The 25,302-nt window shown below is 37.8% G+C and overlaps 2 protein-coding genes across 6 annotated transcripts in view; one reads left to right on the top strand and one right to left on the bottom strand.

Moving 5' to 3' along the window:
* ankib1 (ankyrin repeat and IBR domain containing 1) overlaps positions 1-3,961 on the top strand; it is a 60,297-nt gene extending 56,336 nt beyond the window's left edge. For all 5 annotated transcript variants that reach the window (XM_008112514.3, XM_008112513.3, XM_008112515.3 and 2 more), the window contains exon 20: positions 279-3,961. In XM_008112514.3, the coding sequence (XP_008110721.1) occupies positions 279-1,037 (759 nt within the window). In that variant the 3' untranslated portion in view covers positions 1,038-3,961. The remainder of the gene's footprint in view (positions 1-278) is intronic.
* tmbim7 (protein lifeguard 1) lies at positions 2,705-20,766 on the bottom strand. Its single transcript, XM_062983686.1, has 10 exons — positions 20,692-20,766; positions 18,893-19,228; positions 16,661-16,739; positions 13,686-13,739; positions 12,858-12,948; positions 10,762-10,799; positions 10,591-10,678; positions 8,446-8,535; positions 6,620-6,667; positions 2,705-5,044 (listed from the first exon to the last, which is right to left on the bottom strand). Exons 1-10 carry the CDS (start codon positions 20,741-20,743, stop codon positions 4,895-4,897), a joined length of 1,026 nt encoding a protein of 341 aa, XP_062839756.1. The 5' UTR covers positions 20,744-20,766; the 3' UTR covers positions 2,705-4,894.
* Positions 20,767-25,302: the final 4,536 nt, after the last annotated feature.

Below are 25,302 nucleotides of genomic sequence, written 5' to 3'. Positions count from 1 at the left end.
TGTCCAAGGGTCAGGAGTTCTGGGAACTGAAGTCCAAATAATAATAATATCATCATCATCATCATCATCATCAAATAATAGACTCTAATTGTCAAAATGAAACCCAAAAGATGCTGATGTGGGAAACCGCCTTTGACAAAATCAATAACTAGTTGTAGCAAAAATTAAGCATTATTTAAACATTTCTGTGTACACTTAATATCAACTAAACTGAAAGGGTATTTGCTAAAAATTGCCACCGCATATAGACATTTGTTAATTTTTAATGTTTCTCACAGGCTCTGAGTTCCTTGGATGAAGATGACCCAAACATCCTGCTTGCTATTCAGTTGTCGTTGCAGGAATCTGGTTTGGTTATTGATGAAGAAACCAGAGACTTCCTGACCAACGAAGCTTCCTTGGGAGCAATTGGTACTTCTTTGCCTACAAGGTTGGACTCTGGTCCCATAAACATAGATAACCCAAGAGCGGCTCTGAGCAGCTCCGAACTTTTAGAACTTGGTGATAGTCTGATGAAGCTAAGTACAGATAGTGATCCCTTTTCCACCGACCATCTTAGTTCTCACACTTTCAGTGATGCAAGGAGTGGCTTGTACTCAACGTCTAGCGAAGCTGATTCAAGTAGCCAAGACCCCAATATAAACGAAAACCTCCTTGGGAACATAATGGCCTGGTTCCACGACATGAATCCTCAGAGTATTGCACTAATCCCTTCCGCAAGTACAGAAACAGATGAGGATTCACAGCAACCCAGCACTGAAGAAGGGTCAGTGGAGCAACCCCATCTTCCAGATCTGAGGCAGGATCCTCTGGAGGAGCATGCGCTTTTTGAAGACGCACTCAAAAATGAAGGCAGAGGCACCCAAACCGAGGAGGGCGCCACTGCTGCTGCTGGGGACCTTGTTACCGGAGAAGCATTGCCACACAGTGCGGACACAGCTAGTGAGGCAGCCAGCCAAGCTGACGCTTCAGGAGATGTTTCAAGTCAGCTATCTCAGACCTCGCCTGAATGGACTGAACACTCACATTTGGTGTGATCACAAAGAAGTCTGAACATAGGATTATGGTTATAGAGCCAGAATGGCTAGGCAGTGTCCAGTGGTTCATGACGTGGAGTAAGTGTCCTGAAGACTTTGGTCCATGTTGTTTGCCAGTGGTCTCTAGAGGTGAAATAAGTAGGAATTCCCCTGAAGTTCTTTCTGGTGGTTTTTGGGAACTTTTCAGGGAATTTCTATTACATTTGGCAGTAAGTGTCTTGCTTGCATTGAAGAGAGAGGAATGATCTGTTCTCCCCATTTCTAATACAATGCAGCATCTATTTAGCCTTAGACTGGTGATCCTTAACTTGAAAGTATGGATTAAAGGCTTACTGAGACAAATTTGGGTTATTGGCCATACGTAATAAAACATTTTCTCTTCCCCCTTTATTTGAATTGTATTTTGACAAAACAAAGTTTGGCAGTATATATTAACACCTTGCTTTCCCACAGCATTTCCCTAACTAATCTTGATCTTGCTGAGGTATGTAATACTTCTTTCTATTGCTGCTTGACAACCAAGGAGTGGATAGTCTTTTCTAAACAAAACTAACTTTTTAGTATCTATTAACAGTAAGGCCCCATCTACACTGCCATATAATGCAGTTTGAACTTCATTATATGGTCAGTGTAGACTCATATAATGCAGATTGAACTGCATTGAACTAAATTATATGAGTCTGTATTGCTGTATAATCTAGTTCAAAATACATTGTAATGGCAGTGTATATAGGGGGGGGGGGGGGGGTAAGATGTGCCAAACTGTGAATAACAAACCCAATTTCAACGACAATATAAAAGTATGCAGTATTGCTCTTGTAAATATACCCATGATTCTTAATGACGGAAAGACCACTTGAAAGAATTGTTTTTCCGGAATTTAACTGGCATTTATTGCCATGGTGACTGCATTAACATAAGGTACAGGTTAAGTTAATTAAGCTCAATTCCACTGTAAAGAACAGTTATTTTAAACGGTTGATTAGCAGCACATATGCTGTAAGGAAAGACACTTTAATGGAAGTGCAATCGTAGTTCTTTTCATAATTAACAATGCATCCTCTGCACTAATAGTGCATTTAGTAATGGTAACATTTTATAAAGATGTTTAATTTTTTTAGTTAAGAGGCAGTCCCATAAAAAGGTTTAATAATAATACATATTACATGCAACATGTTACTGTGCCTTTGCCTAACCCAAATTGATAGTTGCCACAGTTTAAATGAGTTATAGTTATCTGTTCTGGAGTTTACTATGCTATGAATTGCAAAAACCTCCATAAAAACCACTCATGGCCTTGCCTTTCCAATTAATAATTACAAAGGGTACAATCCTTCCGCATCTAGGTACATTGCTCACCCATAGAAGGAACCCATTTGACTCGGTTGAGTCTTCCCCCAACCCCAGCTCAGCATGCAAGGGCCGTGTGCCTCATTTCTATCCTGTCCTCCTGCTCTTCTCAGCCAAATTACTCGAGAAGTAACTTGGTTGGATAGAGCAAGAATGGTAGGAATAGGACAAGTGCACACACTGAGCAGAAGGATGAAACAGGGCTTTAAAAAGGATCCCTTTGTATGCAGATCCCTCTGTATGCAGCTGCTGTGTCCACCTAGGGAAGTGTTGTATCCCAAATGTTAAGTTTTATATAAAGGAACAAAACACTACTGTGTGTTCTTGCAATTGCACAACGTCTGTTTGGTGTATGGTTGCTGTTTCATGTAAAAAAAATAAAGAAGAAACTCCTTCCTTAGTGGTGTCCTACTGTAAAGAAAATTCTTGTTGAGATGGACTTCAAAGTGTCAAACCTCATTGTAATTTACAGTGATGTAATTTAACTAGAAGAAATTGTTCCGATTACTGTTTTGCTCACATATAATCAAAGCCTAGGGTGTCACAAGCAAAATAAGTGAAATGCTCCATTTTTATGTTCAACTTGATATGAGAGATCTGCTGACGTTTGAAATAAAGGTTTCTCACTACTGACTATGTACAGTTATGTATTATGATGGCAAATAAGGTTGTATGTATATTGATTAATGTGAGTTACAAGAAAAAAGTGTTACTCCTTTTCATTTAACAATTACTATTGGAATCTCTCAGACTCTGCAGCTGATAATGCTAAATAACTACATATTAATTATTTACTCAAAAAATCAGAAGAAAATAAGTTTCTCCTGGACATTTCTTTAGAAAGAATAGTCTGCTGCTCTATTACTGTATTCTGTAGATCCATTACATTTTCTAGCTTAGCTTCTAATTACCCTGTCCTGAAAGTATTGATGCTGAATTCCTCTTTTCCAGACTCGGAAAATTGTCTATTTAAACATTTGTTTGGGATATAATCCTTTAAACCTAAAAAAGGTCTTAAAAATTCTGTCCTCCTTAATTAGTCTTTTACTTTAATTTGAAATGCACATACAACTTCCTTAAGTTTTAATTTCTAAATAGGATGATTCTCACACACATTTGGTGTAGTGCATTAAGATGTCTTGCAAAGTTAAGAAAAGATTTGTATGAGTGCTCTCTGTGATGATAGTGAAGTCTGTGGGTTCTGGTTTTTCTGTAACTTGGTTTAGATTGTGCAGTATATTTCATAGTTTCTGTGTTAACTTTATTCTGAGCATGAAGTTTAGCATATTAAATTTGTATTTTCCTGCTACATATTGAAAATTTAAGACCACCCCAGTCATTGAATTTACAATTCAGAAAGAAATTTTGGCAAGCCTATTTTATAAACCAGTTTAATTTTATAATGTAAAAAAGTACTCTAATCTTGAAAATGCTATTTGCACTTTCATAGTCTATACTTGATACATTCCCACTTTATATACAATAGAATATTACAACCATGTAGATGTTTGGCCAAATGAATGCTGTTAATAATATGTAAAATTCTTTGATTAAACATTTATTACTTAAACTAATTTTTAATCTGCCTCGTTATTTGTCTATAATTTCAGCAAATCCTGTGTTAGTACAGAGAACTAGTATATGGAAGGAAAATAGTGCTGTAACGGATGGGTTTTTTAAAATATTTTTATTTGATTTTGTGAAATATGTAACCAGATAAACTGTAATCAGACTATCAGTCAAAAAGAAAATAACCCAAACTAACTTGAATGCTATCCTCAGAATAAAGAAGAAAGCAGTTGTGAGATATACTCAGCATATCGTACAATCAAGAGAAGTCAGATGGTGTCATTAGTCCAGTGCGCTCTCATTAATGAGCATCATAAATAATCTTTTTCATCAATAAAGCATCCTTGATGCTACGCCGACAGTCATCTAGCCAGAAGATTCCTATCATGCCCCATGCAGACCCTCATTGTTTATCCCTATGCCCATTTTCGTTAGGAGGATTAATATTTTATGTACAGTTTTTGGGGGATCAGTCTGTACAGCCTCTTTGCATTTGAAGCCTTCGTCGCCCTGTCCCTTTAAGAATCCCCCCAGGAGGCGGAGCCTCAGGCAAAACACTTCTGGTTCTGAGAAGAGTCAGCCTTTTCATGACTGGAAAGTGAAGAGAGAGGAAGGTTGGAAGGTCTACAAACAGCATGTCCAGGCGGAGCTGCTACACCTCCAATTGCAACCTCCTAGATTTCAATATCTGAGAGTTCACATCACAAAATTCACTACTACTATTAAATCTTCACACAGAGTATTAATACATTAGAAATAGAAATACAGGTACATGTGCAGGGTGCATAATATCATCCCACAGTAGTGTCCAAGTTTTTGTAACTAGTCACTTTGCTTTCTCATATTATAATGGTTTATTTTGTTTCTCTAGAAGTAATTTTCACATTTTTGCTCATGCAGCATCTATAGCAATCCTTTTTATTGAGTCAGCATACTTTTCACTTCAAAAAACCAACAAATTTCAGTACAAATAAACACGTATTGATAATGTCAATGTATACATTCAGTACAGCAAAAATGTAGTCATTAGGCTCCAGGCGGTAGTGGTGCGTCTTTCCCAGCATTAGTTGTGTATCCACCAACAGATACTTAAACAAAACAAAAAAAGAATTACTGTGTGTTATTTTTTAATTAAACAAGTTATTTATTTTGAAAGCAGTTATTTTGTACAAACAATCCGTCTTGTTAATATACTGTTTCTCAACATCTTAATTTTTCCTTATAGATCGTTTTAGATTTTTATCTAGAACCTTTTTTTCTTTATCTTTTTTAATCTGGAGAGGCCCATCAAATAATTTTCAAGTCTCAGGAAACTCCTACATGAAAATTATATTTATGGCTCAAAAACCTCAAACTTTTTCTCCCCATCATGATCTTGATCACCAAGGTTCCAAGGAACTCTGTTTAGAAACTCTGGTTTCAATTAAAGATACAAGTCTCTCTATTACTGCCTGATCCAGTACGGTAATCCAGACCATAATTACTTATAAGGAAAACTAAAGTCTTCGTCTTTCAAGGTCTGGCCAATAAAACAGTATTGTAATACACAGTAATGAACACAGGCCAAGGTCAAGAGTTAAATTAATACAGGCAAGCTGAGTACTACAGAGCCAGCTCAGGAGCAAGAACAAGCAATAGCCAAGGTTGCAGTTCAAGAGTCAAATGCCAGGAATTCACTTATGAGCGGTCATAAATCAAGACCAAGAATCCAAAAGTACAAACCGAAGTCAAGCCAGATAAACAGGGATACAAACTGAAATCCAAGTCAAAAAATCAAGCCAGAAAGTCAGTCCAGAATTCAGAGTCACAGATTCAGGATACAACAGGGTTCAGAACAGGATTACAGGAACAAGGTCAGAGTCGAATTTGAACAAAGTGGCAGCAGAGCCAAGATTCAGGACAAGAGTATAAAGGTTATCTGCTACCAAAAGAACTATTCCTTTCCAGACCCCTTTTATCAGATCTCATCTGCTACTCCTTTCAGCAAACCTGTACAGATAATCTCAGAACCTTTCCTAGAGGAGGAGGTCAGATTAATCTCTTCCAAGCTTCCTGAGAAAAATCCTGCCACCAGCCAGGCCAGATAAACTGCTGGTCATGACACATTGCAACTTGTAGTTAAGGAATCTAATCCATCCCCAAAAAGCCTCTTTTTCCTATTTGAATATATCAGCTCTCCACAACATCCCAAAATCCTGAATAGGCACAGAACCCATGTGTGTAATGCACAGAGAATACAAAGAGGAATTGCTAGATGTATTGATTATGTTTAGATACACTGATTTTCTAGTTGAGCCTTCTGTGCTACCTAACTTTGACAAACACTCAGGAATCTTAATTTGTTCTCAATGTGGAACAACAGTGTAAGTCAAAGTTCAAGTATTCACTTTCTTCTGCACATAAAATGGGACAAAAAGGAAGAGGGGTCAGAGGCTCGCTACAGTTTGTTCCCTATAGTATAAAATCAAAGAGCACCGTTTAAATTATCTATTGCATGGCATTTTCTTCGTTAATCAAGTTTATCAACAGGACATACACAATCATTTGCATAGCCACTATTTCTTATCACTTGCCTGTGGATAAAAAGCATATTCTTATTTGTTGTGCAGAAACAAAGCATCTCAACAAATTCAGCCACAAGTTTTGTTATGATGAAAACTTACTACGCTAAAAAGTACTGTTCCAAAGGCTCCAGATACTATCCGTAGCCACTAGAAAAAAAGAGTTTACAATTAGTGGCAAGCAAAATAAAAATAAAATGACACAAAACATGTCAATATTCATGTATTCATCAAGAATTAATTTATTATACTAATGTCTCCTTCAGTAGGTTGTACTACATGTTATTTATATGCTATATCAGAGCTTTCAAAACTCTGTCATGACATGTTAGTGCAGTGGGGTTCTCAACTCCCAGAAATCCTTACAGCTGGTAAACTGGCTGGGATTTCTGGAAGTTGTAGGTCAAAACACCTGGGGACTCACAGGTTGAGAACGATTGTGTTAGTGTGTTGTTTGCACTGTGCAGGTGTGTTGTACGAACATAACGAGAAATGACAAAAAAAAACTTGGAAATGTATGTTACTATATTACAAATCATATATTTGTAGCATTACAGGACTTTCATGAGATATGTTGGGTCCTCATATCTCGTACATTAGTTTATGTATGTGCATACAATTTACATATGTGTATCTTACAAAGGGTTGATGCATTAAATATGTGCACATGAAATGTCTAGAAAGTTCTGCTCTATATGGTTTCAAACACAAATCAATTTTCTTACAGTACACAAATTCTTGAGTATATTAGCAATAATTGTGTTGGGTGCTGTTCTGGAAGAATAATACAGTGTTCCCTCACTACTTCGCGGTTCACTGTTTGCAGATTCGCTGTTTTGCAGTTTTTCAATAAACTCTAAAAGACTATTATAAATCATAAAAAAATTACAATTTATAGCGTAAGGAAGGGAGGAAGGAGAAGCCAAAAGGAGAGAAAAGGGGCCCAAGCGGCAACAGGAGGAGGAGGAGGAGATTTATCAGCACACGGTTGGTTGATAAAGACTTAAAATAGTTATAACTACTAAAATAATGTATAAATATTAAAATAAATATCGTGTCCCTACTTCACGGATTTGCACTTATTGCGGGTGGTCCTGGAACCTAACCCCAGCGATAAGTGAGGGAACACTATATCTTGATCATCTCTCCTTTCTGACCTCCATAGGCAGAAATCCCAGCCAGTTTACCAGCTAAGATTTCTGGGGAGTTGAATGCCAAAACATTTGGGGACCCACAGGTTGAGAACCACTGTCTTAGATTGAACGAAGAGTCATTTCTCTATAGGCAGTCTTTCTCTTGTGTTTGCAGTGAACAGGCACAGCTCTTTGGGTTTGCCTTGCTTTTGTTGATCAGGTTGAAAGGGAGAATCTGTTTCCTCAGCCTGTGATCCCATAAATAGAATATTGATAGCAAAACTAATAGCTACATTAAGATTTACTCTCTGTCAATCCTCGATTTAAAATCACTTCAGTTAGTTGTAACAATTATATCTTACAGTTTATTCATTAATTCATAGCGTTTAAACTCCATTCTTCAGTCACAAAGACTCTGAATGGCTTACAAATTGTTAATTTGACAATTCCTAGCCCTCAGGTTTATAATCCAAAAAGGAAAATGGCATTTGGGGATTAAATCCAGGAGATACTGCAGGGTTTTCTTTCCTGTGGATAGGATACTAGCAGTTGGGGTAGAGGGAGGGCTTTTCATCTTCTCCTGGACTTTGCCGTGGTATCTCCAATCAACACAAAGTAATTTGAAAGGTGGGGGGAAACAACACAAGCAGAAATGTCTTAGACTTTTTCTGAAACTTAAGTGAGAGTGGAGCCAAAGTCTGGAAAGAACAAAATGAAACAAACTTGGAGAGAGTGGAGGTACTTAAATACAAACTAATTATTTCCTCCCGTCAAAGATAAATGGCTTTAACTTACCATTGATTGCAGGATAGCAGCAAGAAGTCCAAAAATTACTACCACAAAACATAAAATGAACAAGATTCCAGATGTAATGGTAAGGTCCCACTAAAAAGAAAGCAAGACTGAAATCAAAATCTCCTATCCCTCAGAATGTATAAGTTGCAGATCCATGGAATATTGCAGATCCATGGAAATGAAAGTCCTCCACCATCCCACAATACACCAAGAAATTTCCTCTTTTGTTTCACCACCTGAAAGACACACACAGGGTATTCCCTGTCAAGTTTGCTTCCAAAGCAATGTTATTTATGAATGCACTCTCCTTTCCCACTCAACTAAATACTTTGCAATCATATTTCCAAACTCTGATAACGCATAAGGGCAAATCATCATAGTACTAAAAAAACACAGTGCCTTGTATTTCCTTGATATTTCCAAATTTTGTGAAATGTAGAAATATCAATGGACAAAACTTTAATTCTATTGTTCCGAGACTGTATAGGCAATATTTGGATGGAAATTTGATAGACTGCATGCTTGTCCTAAAATATTTTTTTATTGTGTCAGAAGCGACTTGAGAACATACTGCAGAGGTGTTAGCTGGGAGGCTTCGCTCATGTCCCCAAAAGCTAGAGCTGACAGATGGGAGCTCACGTAGTCTTGTGGATTTGAACTGGCAACCTTCTGATCCATAGTTTAACCCATTGCACAACCATGGCTCCTAAAATGCAAACCTGAGATAACTCTTGCATTGTTGTTCAATCAATTCCACCAGCCACTGAGTGGGAGGGAGCCAGTCTACCAACCAGGCACTCTCCAGCAGCTGCTGAGATACCCTCTTGCCATCTTTAACTGTGGCCTTTTTCATCAGCTGCCCAGCTGACTAGCGTTCTACTGAAGGCCTGATTCCACTGGGGCGCCTGTGGTCTCTTGCAAACCCTTCCGCTGGTGAGAACAACAAGTGCTGCGATTTCCCCGAGCTGTGCTCCACTCGACTTTCCCTTCCACTGCCCAGCATCGACCTGGAGAAGTTGGTGCATCAGAGCCACTATACCAGCACTACCATTTCCCACTAACATGCCATGACCTTGCTGCTAGGTAGCCATTGCTCAAAGTTACTTCAAGTCACAAATACCTTATAGGACGACAGTACTGGGGAATTTTACCAACCAGTCTCTCTTTGACCATCAACCTAGTACTGAAACCGTGCTTAGCTTGGAGCCACTCTCTTCTCTGCCAATGCTCAACTTTCGACTGTTCAACTTTAGTGGGGACTTTTGTTTGTATTTTGTTTTCAGATTTATATATAGCAAAATATACTATTTAATTGATGAGTCTCCACCATAATTGAAATTGGTTTAAAATGTTTTTAATGCTTAATATGTATTTAATATTGTTTGTGTTTGTGTGTCTCATATGATTGTAAAGGCATTGAATATTTGCCAATGCTGTAATCCACCGTGAGTCCCCTAGGGGAGAAGGGTGGAATATAAATAAAGTAGATGATGATGATGATGATGATCATCATCATCATCATCATCATTATTATCAGAACATGCAAGTATGGAATTGTTAAATCTATTAAGACTATATAGTTGCTATACTATGGCCTACCCTCTTCCGGCCTGCATTCTTCCAATTTTCCAATCCCAGGTCTCTTCAACTTGCAGGCCTCCAGGTATTTGGGCTTCCAACTATCAGAAGCCCTAGCCGGCTTGTTCCATGGTGAGGAATTCTGGAGGCCGAAGTCCAAAACACTTGCAGGGACACAGTCTGAAGAGGCCTGAGTAAGAGCTATGCCCCACCTCCAGTTACCATCTCTAATTGTTATCTAGATCAGGTTTGCTTGAGAACCTGCAGCAGATTATCTGTAAATATACTCAAACCACTACACTACACTACCTCTATTCAGGAGACTGATTATATCCAACAGCAACAATATCACATTAGCGTTCTAAAGTGGAAGCTCCCACTTTGCTCCTGCAGAATTCTGGGGAAAGTAGTTAAGGGAAGCTGCGCACTTCTCTGGCTGAGAATTCCAAAGGTCCCGCCTTAAAGCAGGCAATAAAGCGGGCAGCTCTGCTTTAAAACGCGAGTGTGATATCAATACCATTGATGCCTCAAATGTTTACGCAAGACATTTAACCCCAGACTGCTTACCTTTGATTGAAGTAAAAAAATAGAAAATCCAAACATGATCACTGTGGTGGCAGCAACAGTCCACATCACTGATTCTGCATCAAAAAAGCTAAAACCCAAGGACAGATAAATGTTTCTGTAACACATAATTATAACAGTGCAGTCAATTGAAATCATATATTAATAACTTACACAGCAATTGATCCAAGTAAGGTACCTTCAAGCATTGTCTAAAAGTAAAAACAGAATTAATTACAAATTGGAAACATTAAACCCTTACTTGTGGATTCTTATATGTACGTTGCATAAGGCTCTTTTGGCATTTATTTCTGAAAGAGGAAGTATATCTTCCAAACTAGAAGGGACTCTGACAACACCCTTTAGTGTGCAGCGTCTCTCTTATTTTACTATTTTCCAACCAGCCAATCTAAATTCTCAATGAGAGTTCTGTCAACACTGTTTATTTAAACTGCACATTTTTTTTCTACAAAGACATCCCAAATAGTTTCTAGCTGGAGCTTCAATTCTCCATCCACCCATTCATAGAACACTTCATTTCATATAATAACTACAGCTAACCAAAATGCACTAATGGACTGCATGATTCTAATCCAGAAAGTGATTGGTCTGTAAAAATAAATAAGTGAATGAATTTCAATTTATTTAAAGACAATTTACTTCCTTGTAAGGACAGGAGAGTGTGGAGAAAAGGACATCCTGAATGTTATCGAGCCACATGTCCCTCCTCCCAAAAGGTTTATAGTTTACCAAGGAATCAGAAATAAATATATTATTTTCCCTTTCTTAAAAATACCCCTTCCAGACCTGTGCAAGTTTAAAGCATCAGAAGATAAAGACCAAACCACCAGCAGCTATAAATCCCTAAGCTCTATCACTTTTAACTACATGTATTCTTCATGACTTTCTATATAACTTATCTTTGTGTGTACTGTATGTATTTCATATATATAAAATGTATAAACTTTCTTATAAAATGTAGCAAGATGTGGCCTAGAGGCATTCACCTCTTTGTAAACGGCTGAGAGATTTCCTGGGCAGGAAGGGTGGACAGATCCCTCTGGTTATTTCCCAAGCCAAGCCCATTGTTTATGTATATGCAGAGATGGGTGACTTCCCTGTCCGCCCACATAAACCCAAACCTGTTTGTCTAGATATATAGTTCACTTGAAGTTGAGAGATTGCTGCCTGCATCAACAGAAGCTTAGACTATGTGCAAGTGATAAACCACTTTATTAACAGCCAAGTCTTTCATTGCCCAAGATCACCTTTTGTTTTAGGAGCCCTGCACCTTTGCTTTCTGAAGCTCTGATCTTTAGTATAGAACTAGGCACTTGAGCTCATCTGAAGCCCATCAACATATTTTTACCATTTGTTTTTCCTGGATTATGCCCTCCCAGGGAGTGTCTCCGCAGCTGATTGGCCCTTTACTCTGACCAATTCCCGACTGCCATTCTCCCTCCCAGCCAATCCCGGCATCATCATCATCATCATCATAAAAAAATATCCTGCTCTATCTCCCCGGAGGGACTCAGGGCAGATTCCATACATTAAAAGGCCCTTTCTCTTGTTCCCACCAGCCGCATTTGGAGGGGGACCGAGAGCAGGACCTCCTCCAATGACCTCAATGTCCGAGTTGGTCTGTAGTGGGAGATGCAGTTTGTCAAATAGTCTGGACCTCAGATGTATTAAATCCTAGCCAGCCTCTTTTCTGGCCAGTGAGGGGAGGGAGTAGGAAGTCTGTATAAGATGTCTTGTATTTCCCTGTATGCTTATGCTTGTACCTTTGAAGCAAATTGCATCCTTTTTTGGCTAAATCATAATAAAGCTCTGTGGCTTGTCTTCAACTTGGTGAGTTGGTTTCTCTGTCCTGGCCTATCTGGTTTAGCATACGCTCACTAGGCACGGATTCTCTTATCCACGGTCTGGACTAGCCACAACAAGAAGATGGTCATGAATGACCCTACAGAACATATGTCACTGAGAGAAGTACGTTGGCAGCCTAAACTTTCATAATCTACTATACTTTCCCAAACTACAGAATGTACAGTACTGATGGATGCTCACAATGCTCATGTTAATTTGACATTTAGCAGAAATTTGGGCAGAAAGGTCCAATTTATTTCCAGACTTGAGGCACTTCTTAGAAGGAAAATAGTTAAATAGTTCACAATTAATATATCTCTGCTGCATATGAAGTTGAGTACTTATAACAGTAATCAATAAAATCAGCTGTCGTAAAATGAAAATTATTTTGAATTAATACTTACAAATATTAATAACAAAATGATATTCAGTGGGAATTTTCTGCGGGCATGGTCACAACAGGCTAATGCAATAGCCAGTATCAGGAGTGCTGGTCTAAAAGAGAAAAAAAACAAACAAGAAGGGGGAGGGGAAGAACAAGAATTAACAATGTTGAAGAGCTTGAAATGCCGTGACTGGAACTGTTTGAATTCAGGGCACTTTTTAGGATCACTCTAATGATAGTTATATTTTTTCTTGATTTACGAGAACATGAGAATTGTATAAGTGCAATGATGAGATGGTTGATACCATTTCTTTAATTTATTTAATTTAAAAATAAAAAAGCAGCATCTATAACTAAAGTTGTTAGAAGTGTTGATAAAAAGTAGGGTTTGCTTTCATAATCATTGCAACTATCAACCAGAGAGAAAATGTGATTATTGGAAAAGTGCTATAATATACTTGGGGACATCCTGTTTCATTAGATTGTTATTCTTTTTCCTGATCTGTACTGATTTATGTATTAAAAAAGACAGCTAAAATCTTATTTAAAAATCATAACTGGACCTGATATATTCATTCAATATATTAATTGCAATATTCTTAGAACAATCATAGGATAAAATATCAGAAATGCTGCTAACTATTGAGTTGACAAATTAAAAACAATTATTGTGTTGCATATATATATATATTTGTTAGCTATAATTATCTAACATCAAATGTGCAATTATTTCTCACACTATTAGAAATACTTTTCTTATTTATATATTTGTATTATATGTTATTATAATATGACACAGTAAGGAAAATTACTGATTTAACTGATAACGAATATCTGTTATACTTACACGAGGGTATAAGAAAACCATGGCCGCCTACGTACCCATATTGTAAGGTATTTCCTAGAAGGGAAAAAAGAGATGGAGGAAAAGCAGAAAAATCTCAAATTTAGAGATATGAGTACTTTTTTATTTCATTTTTTTCCTATCTGTCCTAGCTCTCCAGTTCTGACGATATACCATAATGTGTTGTCGAAAGCTTTCATGGCCAGTATCACAGGGTTGTTGTACGTTTTCCGGGCTGTATGGCCATGTTTCAGAAGTATTCTCTCCTGACGTTTTGCCCACACCTATGGCAGATGCCTGCCATAGATGTGGGCGAAATGTCAGAAGAGAATACTTCTGGAACATGGCCATACAGCCTGGAAAACACACAACAACCCTGATATACCATAACATTATCTAGTGGTCTTATATTCAAGTATTAACTAGCCCCAGACCTACTTCTTGCTATGTGCCTTCAAGAGTTTCCAACTTATGGAAACCCTAAGGTGATCATGTCATGGGGGTTTCTTGGCAAGATTTGTTCACAGGAGGGTTGTGGTTGCCTTTGCCTTATTAGGAAAGGACAGATCCACATGGCACTATGCTAATATATTGCCCTGTTGATAAATGTACTGTGTGAGTTTAAGAAAGTGTGTCAGATTGTTTTGAACTAGATGTTTAATCTTTTTAGGAAGGCTTTGGGATAATAGTGCCAGTGAGTCAGGTTGCTACAGAGTATTTCTAGTTTTCTCTGTGTATTCGTCTTATTCTGTTTGTTGTTTAAATGCCAGGGATCTCTGGCTAGGAAATGGTCTTGTCTGAAATGCTACAGAGCTGATGTCAAAGTTGAAAATAGAAAGCAGGATGGACCAATGATCCGGTTTCCTGTGCTACTATGGTAAAAGACTTGTATGATTTGGGATTAAGACTTTTACCTATTGAACTATTTGTCACGGAAAGCAGGAGGCAAACACACACACACATTTCTCACTTCTCTCAGTTTAGTTACCCTGTTTCCCCTAAAATAAGACATCCCCAGAAAATAAGACCTAGTAGAGGCTTTGCTGAATTGCTAAATATAAGGCCTCCCCCGAAAGTAAGACCTAGCAAAGTTTTTGTTTGGAAGCATGCCTGCCGAACAGAACACCAGAGCATGCAGGATCGGTAAATGTACGTACCATAGAGTGTTGTACATGGAAATATTGGTAGTAACAAGAAATTCTTGATAGGATTCACAGTTTGTCTGGTTATGCTGGTTTGTGATGACTACTACTGTACAGTATATAATAAATGTTCATTTTTTGTTTAACAATAAATGTGAATTCTTCTTCATGGAAAAATAAGACATCCCCTGAAAATAAGACCTAGCGCATCTTTGGTAGCAAAAATTTATATAAGACACTGTCTTATTTTCGGGGAAACATGCTAACTCGTGTCTATTGCAGCAAGAATGGAAAGATGTCACCAATGGGGAACAGCCAGTCACTCTTCAGCCAGTGCGCGGGGGGGGGGGGGAGGGGGGGCTCATATATCCGTGGCATTGTGTCCTGTTGCATTAGAAATCAAATTGTATAGTTTCTCAGGGAACTTCCAGATAGCACTAAATCACGGGTTTTAAAAAGGGGCAAAAAATCCTGGGAATTCAGAACAGGTCCACATACAGACCTATTGGTCCTGGGGTTTCTGCCTCTGTTGTCCAGACTTGATACTTAATTGCGAGATTTAGAGGCTCCCAAGATGGCTGGTGCAGGACTTCCACCTGAAACTTCGACGGTTTTTAAAAACTGAAGATGCAGATATGTGGAGATTTGGATATTCAAATCACTGCAAAAGTTCCATTCTTTGTCCTGGCCAGAGAGACTATGTCCTCCAGACATTTCATGAAGTATCTGCCACACAAACAAACCTAATGGGGGAGGGCCACTTCTGCCGAAGTAAGCACTGCATAGTCAAACAAGAACACACATTTTCAAGCCAGGAACAGACCTTTGTCATTATTGACACTTTTTAGAGCCTGGCTGCCTGGCCATCTGTCCAGACAGATTTGGGTTGCGTACTTGTGGCATGCAACAACAGGGTGCTCTTCCTGGTTATACATGGCTGTTCCTATTAGCCACCTGCATGTTCTTGGCTCTCAGAATTTACATTTCTCTCCACCATTTCAGGTAAAGGACAAAGTTCCTCTTCCCAGGACAAAGTTTTAACCTTCTACTCAAGTGTCACCTTCTTTTTAGGAACTGACCAATCAGGAACAAATATCTAAAACCCGGGAACAAACCCAGATAAAAAATCCTGTGATTTCCGATTGCAAGGACATACAGACATGCGAAGATCAGGATATTTGGCTCAAAATCACAATATTCCTGCAACTGGAAATCTCGTGTTTTTTGCCTTTTATAGTGATTGCTTCTGGGTTTACAGGGAACGGTGTCTGGCCACCCTCCTGTTTGCTGTGGGACTCCTGGGATAAAGGTATGGTCTAGACTGGGTCTTAGATCGCATCACACATTGTTCTTTCTTGCCTATCAGTGAGTGCAGTTCCCGCCCACTACATTTTTTAAAAAACCTTTGGGGATATAGACTTTCCCTTTGAATCCTGCTACTCTCGAATAGATAGGAGGCACTGATCTGGGAAAAGAGACACCACTTTGGGGATATAGACTTTCATTTTCAGTCCTGGTACTCCTGAGGAGACAGGAGGCATTGATCTGTATTCCCCCCCCCCCTTCTTTGGGCTCTTCTCCTTCCTCCCAGTCCCATAAACTAGCCATCGCGCAATTTCAAAAGCCAAGATTACTATGATGGAGAAATGACAGTAAAAACAAATTAGTGATATTTTGAACTTTCAGTATTTGTCATAATTATATTACTTTTGAAAACTTACCTCAGAGCTACTAAAACAGTAAGTAGAGGCACAGGCCTTGCTTCTACTTCTGGAATTAAAGTACTAGAGAAGCATTCAAGATCTGCCCCAGTAACACAAACTTAAGTGTACTTACCAGTAGATGAACATGCAGATTATACCAACAGTGACGCTCAGATGAATTGTCAACATGAGATATATTTTCCTGAGAAAAACTAGAGGAGCAGTACAAACGTCACTCTATTTGTCCCCCAAATTAAATTGATAATTTTATGTTTTGGACTTGGAAGATACAAAGAAAACAACAATGGACTTGGAATGATAGGGCAACTATTACAATTACAGATAGAGGAGGGGTGTCTAGGATTCACTACTAAAGGGCAGTTGATTTGACTTCTCTGCATATGGGAATGCATTATTGCTTCCTATCAAGCTGCGAGATTTGAAGATACATTGTAGGCTGCCATCATCTCTTAATCTAATTTTGCATAAACTGGGAAGGTATTGACTATAGTGTCTCCTTATTTTCAATTTATGAGGTTGGATCATTGGATGTTAGTTTTAATTCCTCTTTATTTTAATGACTAAATATGGATTCAATCAAATATATCCCTACTGGCCAAGATTCTATATGTTTTTAAAGTAGTATATACACACACAACACAGTCGAGCTAGATTCCAGATTTATGTAGCCAACCATGTAATGGGTGTCAAGGCCTTACACATAACAGTCAATAAACTATCTAAGTCAAAAGTGTAAGAGAGGAATATATTCATACTTGTGAAATGATTGGCCAAATAAGGGACATCCCTCAACCTCTGAGAAATAACTACTATTTGGGGGGTAGCACTGGAGTATAGTGCCCCAATAAGATTCCAGCCAATGTCCTTTCACAAAGCTAATACTATTGTAGGCAAGACACCTTTCTCCTAATGCATTATCTAATTGTTTTGCTTTTCAGTAAAGTTTAGTGAAATCTGTAATTGATGCCCCCTTCGATTAGTAGGGAATGCTAATCTGAATATAAGTGGTAGAGAAGGTAAATGAATTTCATCTTGGGTTTGGAATTATATATATTTCATGTTCAGATAACAATGCAAACAATTACTCACCAGTTCCTTTCTGGGCACTGAAATCATGAATTTAGAACTACAGTACTTAATTAAGCAAATCAGTTTGATCTTCCCCCCTCCCAAAAAAGTTTTCAAACATTCATTTGCAAGGTAACTAGAGCTTGGAATTGGCTAGATATGCACAAGCAGCCTGCAATAAGAGAGGCTTAACTGGTAAATTTGCTGGTTAATAGCACTTATCACAGCCCAACAAAAATAATCTTAGTGTCTTGGTTTTGAGGTCTGTTCCTGGGGTTGTTGCACTGAAGCAAAAAATTGCATTAGATCAGTGGTTCTCAACCTGTGGGTTCCCAGGTATTTTGGCCTACAACTCCCAGAAATCCAGCCAGTTTACCAGCTGTATTAGAACCACTGCATTAGATAGACCGCATCAGCTCTAGCTTCTTAGATATGGTTATCATGGTTTCCATGAGCAAAAAAATGGTGACTGATAGAGGGCATACATTCTAGAGATCAAAACTCAAGCTGATAGGAGAAAATTGTGCCATTTTTGGAATCAGCCCATCAAGTATACTCAGAAGCCGGGCTAGCATTTGAGGCACCAAAATGTGTGTTGGCCAGTGATTCCCATGATACAGAATATGGTTTTTAATTCAATTATTTATTGCATGAGGTGGGCACACTAGGAAGACAATGGTTGTAAAACACTGGGCTCATCCAAAAGAGCAAGATGGCAAATATTGAACTAAGGGCCCCTGATTCCTAGCACTGATCTTAGCACAACATACCTCTTGGTTATAAAATCAAAGGGGAGGTAGAGGGAACCATTATGTTCGCAAGGCCTCAAAAAAATTCTGATTCATTCCAAAAATCCACCCCTAATTTATCTGGTGATCTTTATAAACACTTATTGCTGCATTTCAGTTCTGCAACAGATCAGTGTCCTCAACTGGAATGTAATTTACTATTTCTTATTAACCTGTTCCAATCCAGATTAACAAGCAATGGTGTTTGAAGAAAAAGGGAAAAGAAGACAAATGTAGATTATTCTTAACTGAATGGCTTGTGAAATCCCAAGCCGCAATCTGGCAGTTTTTGGACTCTAAAGTACAAATCCTACCATCTTTAGCCATTAATAGGACTGTAGAATTTGTAGAAAGGAAAAAAGAGCCAGTAAGAAATGGGCTAACTAGACATTTTTGCAAACCCGATTATTCCACCACCACCCCCAATTAACAATGTAGTAAATTGTTGAAGCTTTGCACAAGTTTGTTAGAAAAATTCTTGCCAATACCTCTTCGGGCAGTTTTGTCTGAAAATGGACCCTCTTCATTTGAAAATGTTGCCATCTTTCTGCGCCTTAGATGAGCTGATCTTGTGCGTCTTGCCTGCCTTCCATGGGATGGAGAAGATCTTACTGTTCTTACTCTTCTTGGAAACTCTTTGTGTTCTTCTTGAGGTTTTTCTCCAGTATGTTGCTGATTGCTAGTAGGTGACAAATCGTCTTCCTCAAAGATCTTAACTGAGCTTGTGACTTCTGGAGAATCCCCACCAGGATGCTGATACTTGATGTATAGTATACATATTGGCAGACTACCCTCCATCTTGGATAAGTACTTTCCAGTTACACCTTCAGAATTATAACAGAAAGCTATCAGGTCAGTCATGATTATACCTCAGACGCAAGCTCAACCATGAACACAGTCCTTCCAGGTTCACAGGGCTTTGCTTTTACAGCCTTTCTTAAATCAGCCCCAATGCTTAGGAATTATGGGGTTCTTAGTTCAAAACAACTGGAAGCATCTAGGTTAGGTATGGTTGTTATAGTGGTGTATTGAAAACTGTAGCCTTAAAGCCAGAAAACTTTAAAACTAAGTGATGATAAAGAGAAAGGAGGGGGAAGCAATCTCCCTTTAAACAGTACTCTGAATAGGAGGAGGCCGGAGGAAATAAAACAATACCATTATAGCAAGGATAAAGTAATAATAATAGTAGTAGTAGTAGTAGTAATAATAATAATAATAATGGCACGGCACCCAATTTGCCGATCACCACCGGGACCACCTGCATTGGTTTCTTCAAAAACTCTGGCAGAAACCAGTGCAGGTGGTCCCGGTGGTGATCGGCACATTGGGTGCCGTGCCAAAAGATCTCAGCCAGCAATTGGAAACAATAGACATTGACAAAATTACGATCTGCTCACTGCAAAAGGCCACCCTACTGGGATCTGCGCGCATCATCCGAAAATACATCACACAGTCCTAGACACTTGGGAAGTGTTCATCTTGTGATTTTGTGAAATGAAATCCAGTATATCTATCTTGTTTGCTGTGTCATACAATAATAATAATAATTCTATTTCTTACCGAGCACAGTTAAAAATACATACATTATATAAAAATTCTGCAAACACACGTTAAAATTCACTTCATAAAAGATACAGGTCAAAACATTTCTGTAAAATACATGTTAATCACACAGGACAGAAACCAAAACACATGACATAGGTTTAAAATTCATGTTTTCAACTTAAGATGAAATACAGCCAACTAAACACTATTATCAACTCTGGCAATTTTGGGCATATTAATACATATGTTCATCTGTTTTCACCTTATAGCACTAATGGAAACTATTATTTTTTAAATGAAATCTAGACCCTTCAAAACAGATGATTAAAATAAATGGAATTGCATTCCATTATCTATTTATGGCTCAAATTTTTTGCGCTTATTTGGAAGGCAGCACACCAGATTGTCCTGGCATAATCAGTGTAGTTCAGTCATGGATTGGGCTGAAAATAGTCTGAGGACAAAAGTGCTAAGTGGCATAAAGTTATATTGTTAAAATGCTGCTGATATTTAAGTTTTTATGAAGCTAAATGAGAATGTGGAACACCAAAGCTGGACTTCTTAAGCAGAGAAGTCAGAATGGAAGTTATGAGCCTATCTAGAGGGTAATAAGAAAGCCTGTGTTCTCTATTTGCTTGAAGATGCTCTAGCTGGAGATCCCGCACTGAGTAAGGCATTGGACTATTCCAAACCCATTCTACCTTTCACCATAACACCTGTTCATTGCCTCTAGAACACTTACCAATTGTTTTCATCTTGGGTGATAATACCCATACATTATTATCACTTCTCATTAAGAAGATTTGGAAGCTAAAATTTACCTGATAAGTAAAGGAAGAAAAACAGTATTTAATCAAACTATAAGCATTTCCTGTTTATAATAATAATAATAATAATAATAATAATAATAATAATAATAATAATAATAATAATAATAATAATAATAATAATTTTATACCCCGCCCCATCTCCCCGAAGGGACTCGGGGCAGCTTACATGGGGCCAAGCCCAGGTCACAAACAATATATAAAAAAACCCAATAAAACAATCAATCAACAATAAAACAAGTTATAGGTCAAGATACAATAAATATACTATGATAAAATCCTGGGTCGGCTCTAAAAAAAGAACTGGGCCAAAAAAGTGCAATTAGTGTCAGATTCAAACAGGGTGAGGTAGATAAACGATACAGCCACAATCCATTCAACTATATTCATACAAGCTTTTTGGTCTCTCTAGAAATTACACATTGATTCTCACCCAATTTTAACAAGTTATGCTTTTGGGGACAGTACTGTTGCAAGACTTACACTAAAAGTATGACATTTTTCACTATTATTATTTTTTTAATTTTTCTGTTTCTTCCTGGATAATGATGTCAAAGCTTTGCTTTGGATATAAGTATGATGTAAGTGCTTTTTAAATTTCAGCAGCAGGAAACTTATAATATTAGCATATTTGATCCTATGAAATATTATTAGCTGCTGAATCATCAAATTATTGTTTGTGATAATGTAACTTCTTAAAACACACACATAGTTAAAAACAGTGTCGAAGTCTTCTTCGTAGGCAAACCTAGTTCATTCCATGCAAAAAATGTTTTTCCAATATAGAAAAAATAGCTTATATTTTACCATTTTAATATTTATCTATCTAGCTTTCAAAAACTATTAAATACAAACACAGTTTCTGAAAAATTCATCCATCACCCATTCATTTCTTTATTTGTATGCCACCTTTCTCCCAAACTGGCACTGAAGGCAAAAATACAATAAAGGTAGGAAATACAATAAAAATGCATATAGTTAAAACATACAAATTTAAACAGTATTTTTGTGTGTGTGTTAGGAGCAGCTTGACAAACTGCAAGTCGCTTCTGGTGTGAGAGAATTAGCCGTTTGCAAAGACATTGCCCAGGGAACGCCCATATGTTTTCTCATCCTTGTAACAGTATTAAAACACCTGGAATTGATATTTAGTGTATCCACAAACTGCAGTACATGGCAACTACAATTGTGTGTTTAAAATTCTATTTCAAAACAAAGATTAAATGCAATACAGCATCATAAGAAGCCTTGTTAAAATCTATTTCCAAATGCTTGCTGCAAAAGAAGGGTCTTAACCCGCTTCTTAAACGTCAACAGCGAAAGAGTCATCCTAGCTTTCCTTGGGAGGGAATTCTAAAGTATGGGAGTAACCACAGAAAATAGATCTAAGTGCTAATATGCAAATTTATTAACTATAAAATGTCTTAGATCATAGTAAAGTAAATCAGTTAAGGTTGATATTTGATGTATTTATTGTTTACTTTCATTAGAAAATAAAGGAAGTTTTTTTTTCCTGAAGCCAAGAGTATTTTAAGGGTAAAGTGTTCCAAATGGAGCAAGTAGATGTCTGTATCTCTGAAATCTCCTCAGGACATTTAGAAAATCCCATAATAGCCTACTTCGCAAGGTTGTGAGGGATTTAATAAAGAAACCTGTACAAATCTGATCAAATAAATTAAATTATTTCACTGAATACAGAATAAATGCTATTAAACAACAATTTGTATTGTAAAGGAGAAGATCAAGTACTTTGTGATATTTGAAAGTAATGCAATTTAAAATTCCCTAAGAAAGAGTATTCTTTGTTTAATATCAACAACACAGAATTAATATTTAGTATATCCACTAACTGCAGTAAACAAAGACCCTAAGTGTGCAGCATAAATAGTGGGGAAAACCCATTTAGTAGCTTCTGGGAAACTATCAGAAGTTGAAGGGAACCGAAAAGATTTTGAAGTAGTCAAGTTAAGACATGTATGGTATTAGTAAGAGTGCAAAAAGGCAGGCTTTACAGCAATAATTTTGGGATACCATAATGAGTAGCCACCATTACATTCAAAACAGGGTTACCTATTGAGGATATATAAATCATTAGCCACTCCGTGTTGATTTTCATCAAGAGTACTATGGCAACATGTTGTGCAGAAGTTTCAAGCAGCAAAATTCCAAAATGACAGTTAAGTGAAAGCGATTAAAGAGGGTCCAAGAGAAGGAATGTGAAGAAGGGCAAATAAGATCAGCAGCTTTTACTACCATCACCCTTCAACACTTCCAGTTTTGCACTTTGTCAATTTGATTATTCATGGAATTGGTTTAAAATGCTCAAATAGACATTCCAAGGGACAAAAGCACAAGTTGTCACATTGGGTGACACCAAATATAATGATGCCATGGCTTGGTGACATTGTCTGGCCCTTTTCTTCAGATGCCTAAACTGTATTGACAAAATGCTCAACTGAAGTTATTGCTATCCTTAGCTCTCCGAGGAGAGCCAAGATTGATTTGAATATACAAAAAGGCGTTTTATGTGTGAACAATCGTGTTTCTTTGACTAAAGCCCAGGCTGAAAGTCAAACTGAATCAACTATGCCACCTGGTGCCTCTTGGTGCATCTACATCACAGAATGAAGGAAGTTTGATCCTACTTTAATTGCCATGGCTCGGTTTTAAAGAATCCTTTTTTAAAAGGGATGATTTTGGGAAGATATGGGGAAAATTTATAGAGTTTATATATATAGAAGGTAAGGGGAACAAACCTGTAAAAGAAACAATGGAATTTTGGAAAGAAATACTGTAATTGGCTGGTCTGTGGTGAAGGGATAGCACTAGGTGAAGGGTAACAAAAGGTAAATAATATGAGTATGTAATATATTAGTTAGACAGTGAGAATACTATAGGAGCTATGATATAAATAATTCTGTACTGCAAATTTGTTAAAGAATGTACAAGAAGTTTTAAGTATCGAATATGTAAAATTCACAATTATTCAATAAATTTATTTAACTTGGAAAAAAAAGAATCTTGATAGTTTTACAAGGTATTTAAACCTCTCTGCCAAAGTGGAGGTGCCTCACCAAACTATACTCCCAGGATCCCATAGCATTGAGCCATGGCTGTTAAAGATTGAAGAGGTTCCCCGTGACCAGAAAAGACATTTTCACCTGCATGATGTTGTTTGAGATAGTGTTTGAGATCAGGGAATTAATAGTATACAATTTTAATCAATAGAGAAAAGTTACTGTTCTGTACGCATCACCTCGGCTGATCCTTTTGCACCAATGAAACTATGTAGTGTCTTAAAAATGTTTTGAATGTACACCAAATGTATAAATGCTTTGTTTAAAGACCGTACAGGGGTCTTCAGGAATTTGTGTTGGAGTGATCCACCCAGAGACCTGGCTAGCCCAAAGAAACCTGCCTTTTTCTTTTTCCACTTCAAATAAAGCTTGGTGTGTTTTCAAAGAACCTACCATAACAAGAGGATTCAAACTACATTATTTCCACAGTGTATAACGTAGATGCATCCTCTATGGCAGAAATGTTACTGTCCAAAGGTCTCATAAAAAATAATATTTATGTTGAATTCAATGTGGTAGGTACACCCAAGGAGACAGAAAATTCTGGTGTCCAATGCCTCTTCCCCTTCAAAAACCTGTATCTGTTGAATCCTGTTTGTTTGTTTAGTCTGAAAGCATCTTTTATTCTTCTGATGATCTTTTGACCTGAGCTTAGTCAAACACATTTTCCTCAAAGTATGGCAACTTGTTTGGCCATTTTGATTATAAATGCCTCACTCCCCTCAAAATATACAATGTGTGTATGTGTGTGTATATTTGTGTGTATTTTTGTTGTTCCAAACCTTTGTGACCTCATGGACCAGCCCACTCCTGAGCTCTCTGTCAGCCATTGCCACCCCCAGCTCCTTCAAGGTCAAGCTAGTTACCTCAAGGATACCATCCATCCATCCAGCCCTTGGTCAGCCTCTCTTCCTTTTTCCTTCTATTTTCCCCAGCATCATTCTCTTCTCCAAGCTTTCCTGTCTTCTCATTATGTGGCCATTATCTTTGCCTCTAATATCCTTCCCTCCAGTGAGCAGTAGGGCTTTATTTCCTGGAGTATGTGTTATCGAGCAATTTGGAGCAGCATTGGAAAGTGAGATCCAAGCAGCTGTGGGTTAAGCCTGGTGAGAAAAAAAGAAGCCAATAATTTCCAGAATATATTTCACCAAGCAGAAGCAGAAGCCACCGAGGTATTTTATCTAATTTCAGCTGAAAGTGATGCCAGCCTGCGACAGTTCACCAAAATAAGCTGAGATACATAACATAGCAAAGCATGCACTTTTATACAGTTTTCAGGTTCAAAATTCCCACCACCCCTGGCTGGACCCAGCCTTGCTGTGATTGGCAGGGGCTCCCTGGAGAGAGGGGAGCTTGGCGCGTCCAATGATAGAGTGCCTTCGATGCAAATTCTTCCTCTGTTCAATGATGAAAGAGGGACTGGCAGGTCTCTGAACAATGGGGGAGGTG

Source organism: Anolis carolinensis, chromosome 6 (assembly GCF_035594765.1).
Source record: "Anolis carolinensis isolate JA03-04 chromosome 6, rAnoCar3.1.pri, whole genome shotgun sequence".
Taxonomy (NCBI): domain Eukaryota; kingdom Metazoa; phylum Chordata; class Lepidosauria; order Squamata; family Dactyloidae; genus Anolis; species Anolis carolinensis.
This window is presented reverse-complemented; position numbering and strand designations above follow the sequence as displayed.

What these genes read in the sequence shown, in the direction of transcription:
- tmbim7 (XM_062983686.1), bottom strand. Translation starts at nt 20,743, where the DNA reads ATGAGAAGTGATAATAATGTATGGGTATTATCACCCAAGATGAAAACA. An exon ending in ATCTGCATGTTCATCTACTG is followed by an intron (nt 13,740 to 16,660) that starts GTAAGTACACTT and finishes TTTCCCTTCTAG; the next exon opens with GAAATACCTTACAATATGGG. An exon ending in CTGCTATCCTGCAATCAATG is followed by an intron (nt 6,668 to 8,445) that starts GTAAGTTAAAGC and finishes CTTTTTTTCTAG; the next exon opens with TGGCTACGGATAGTATCTGG.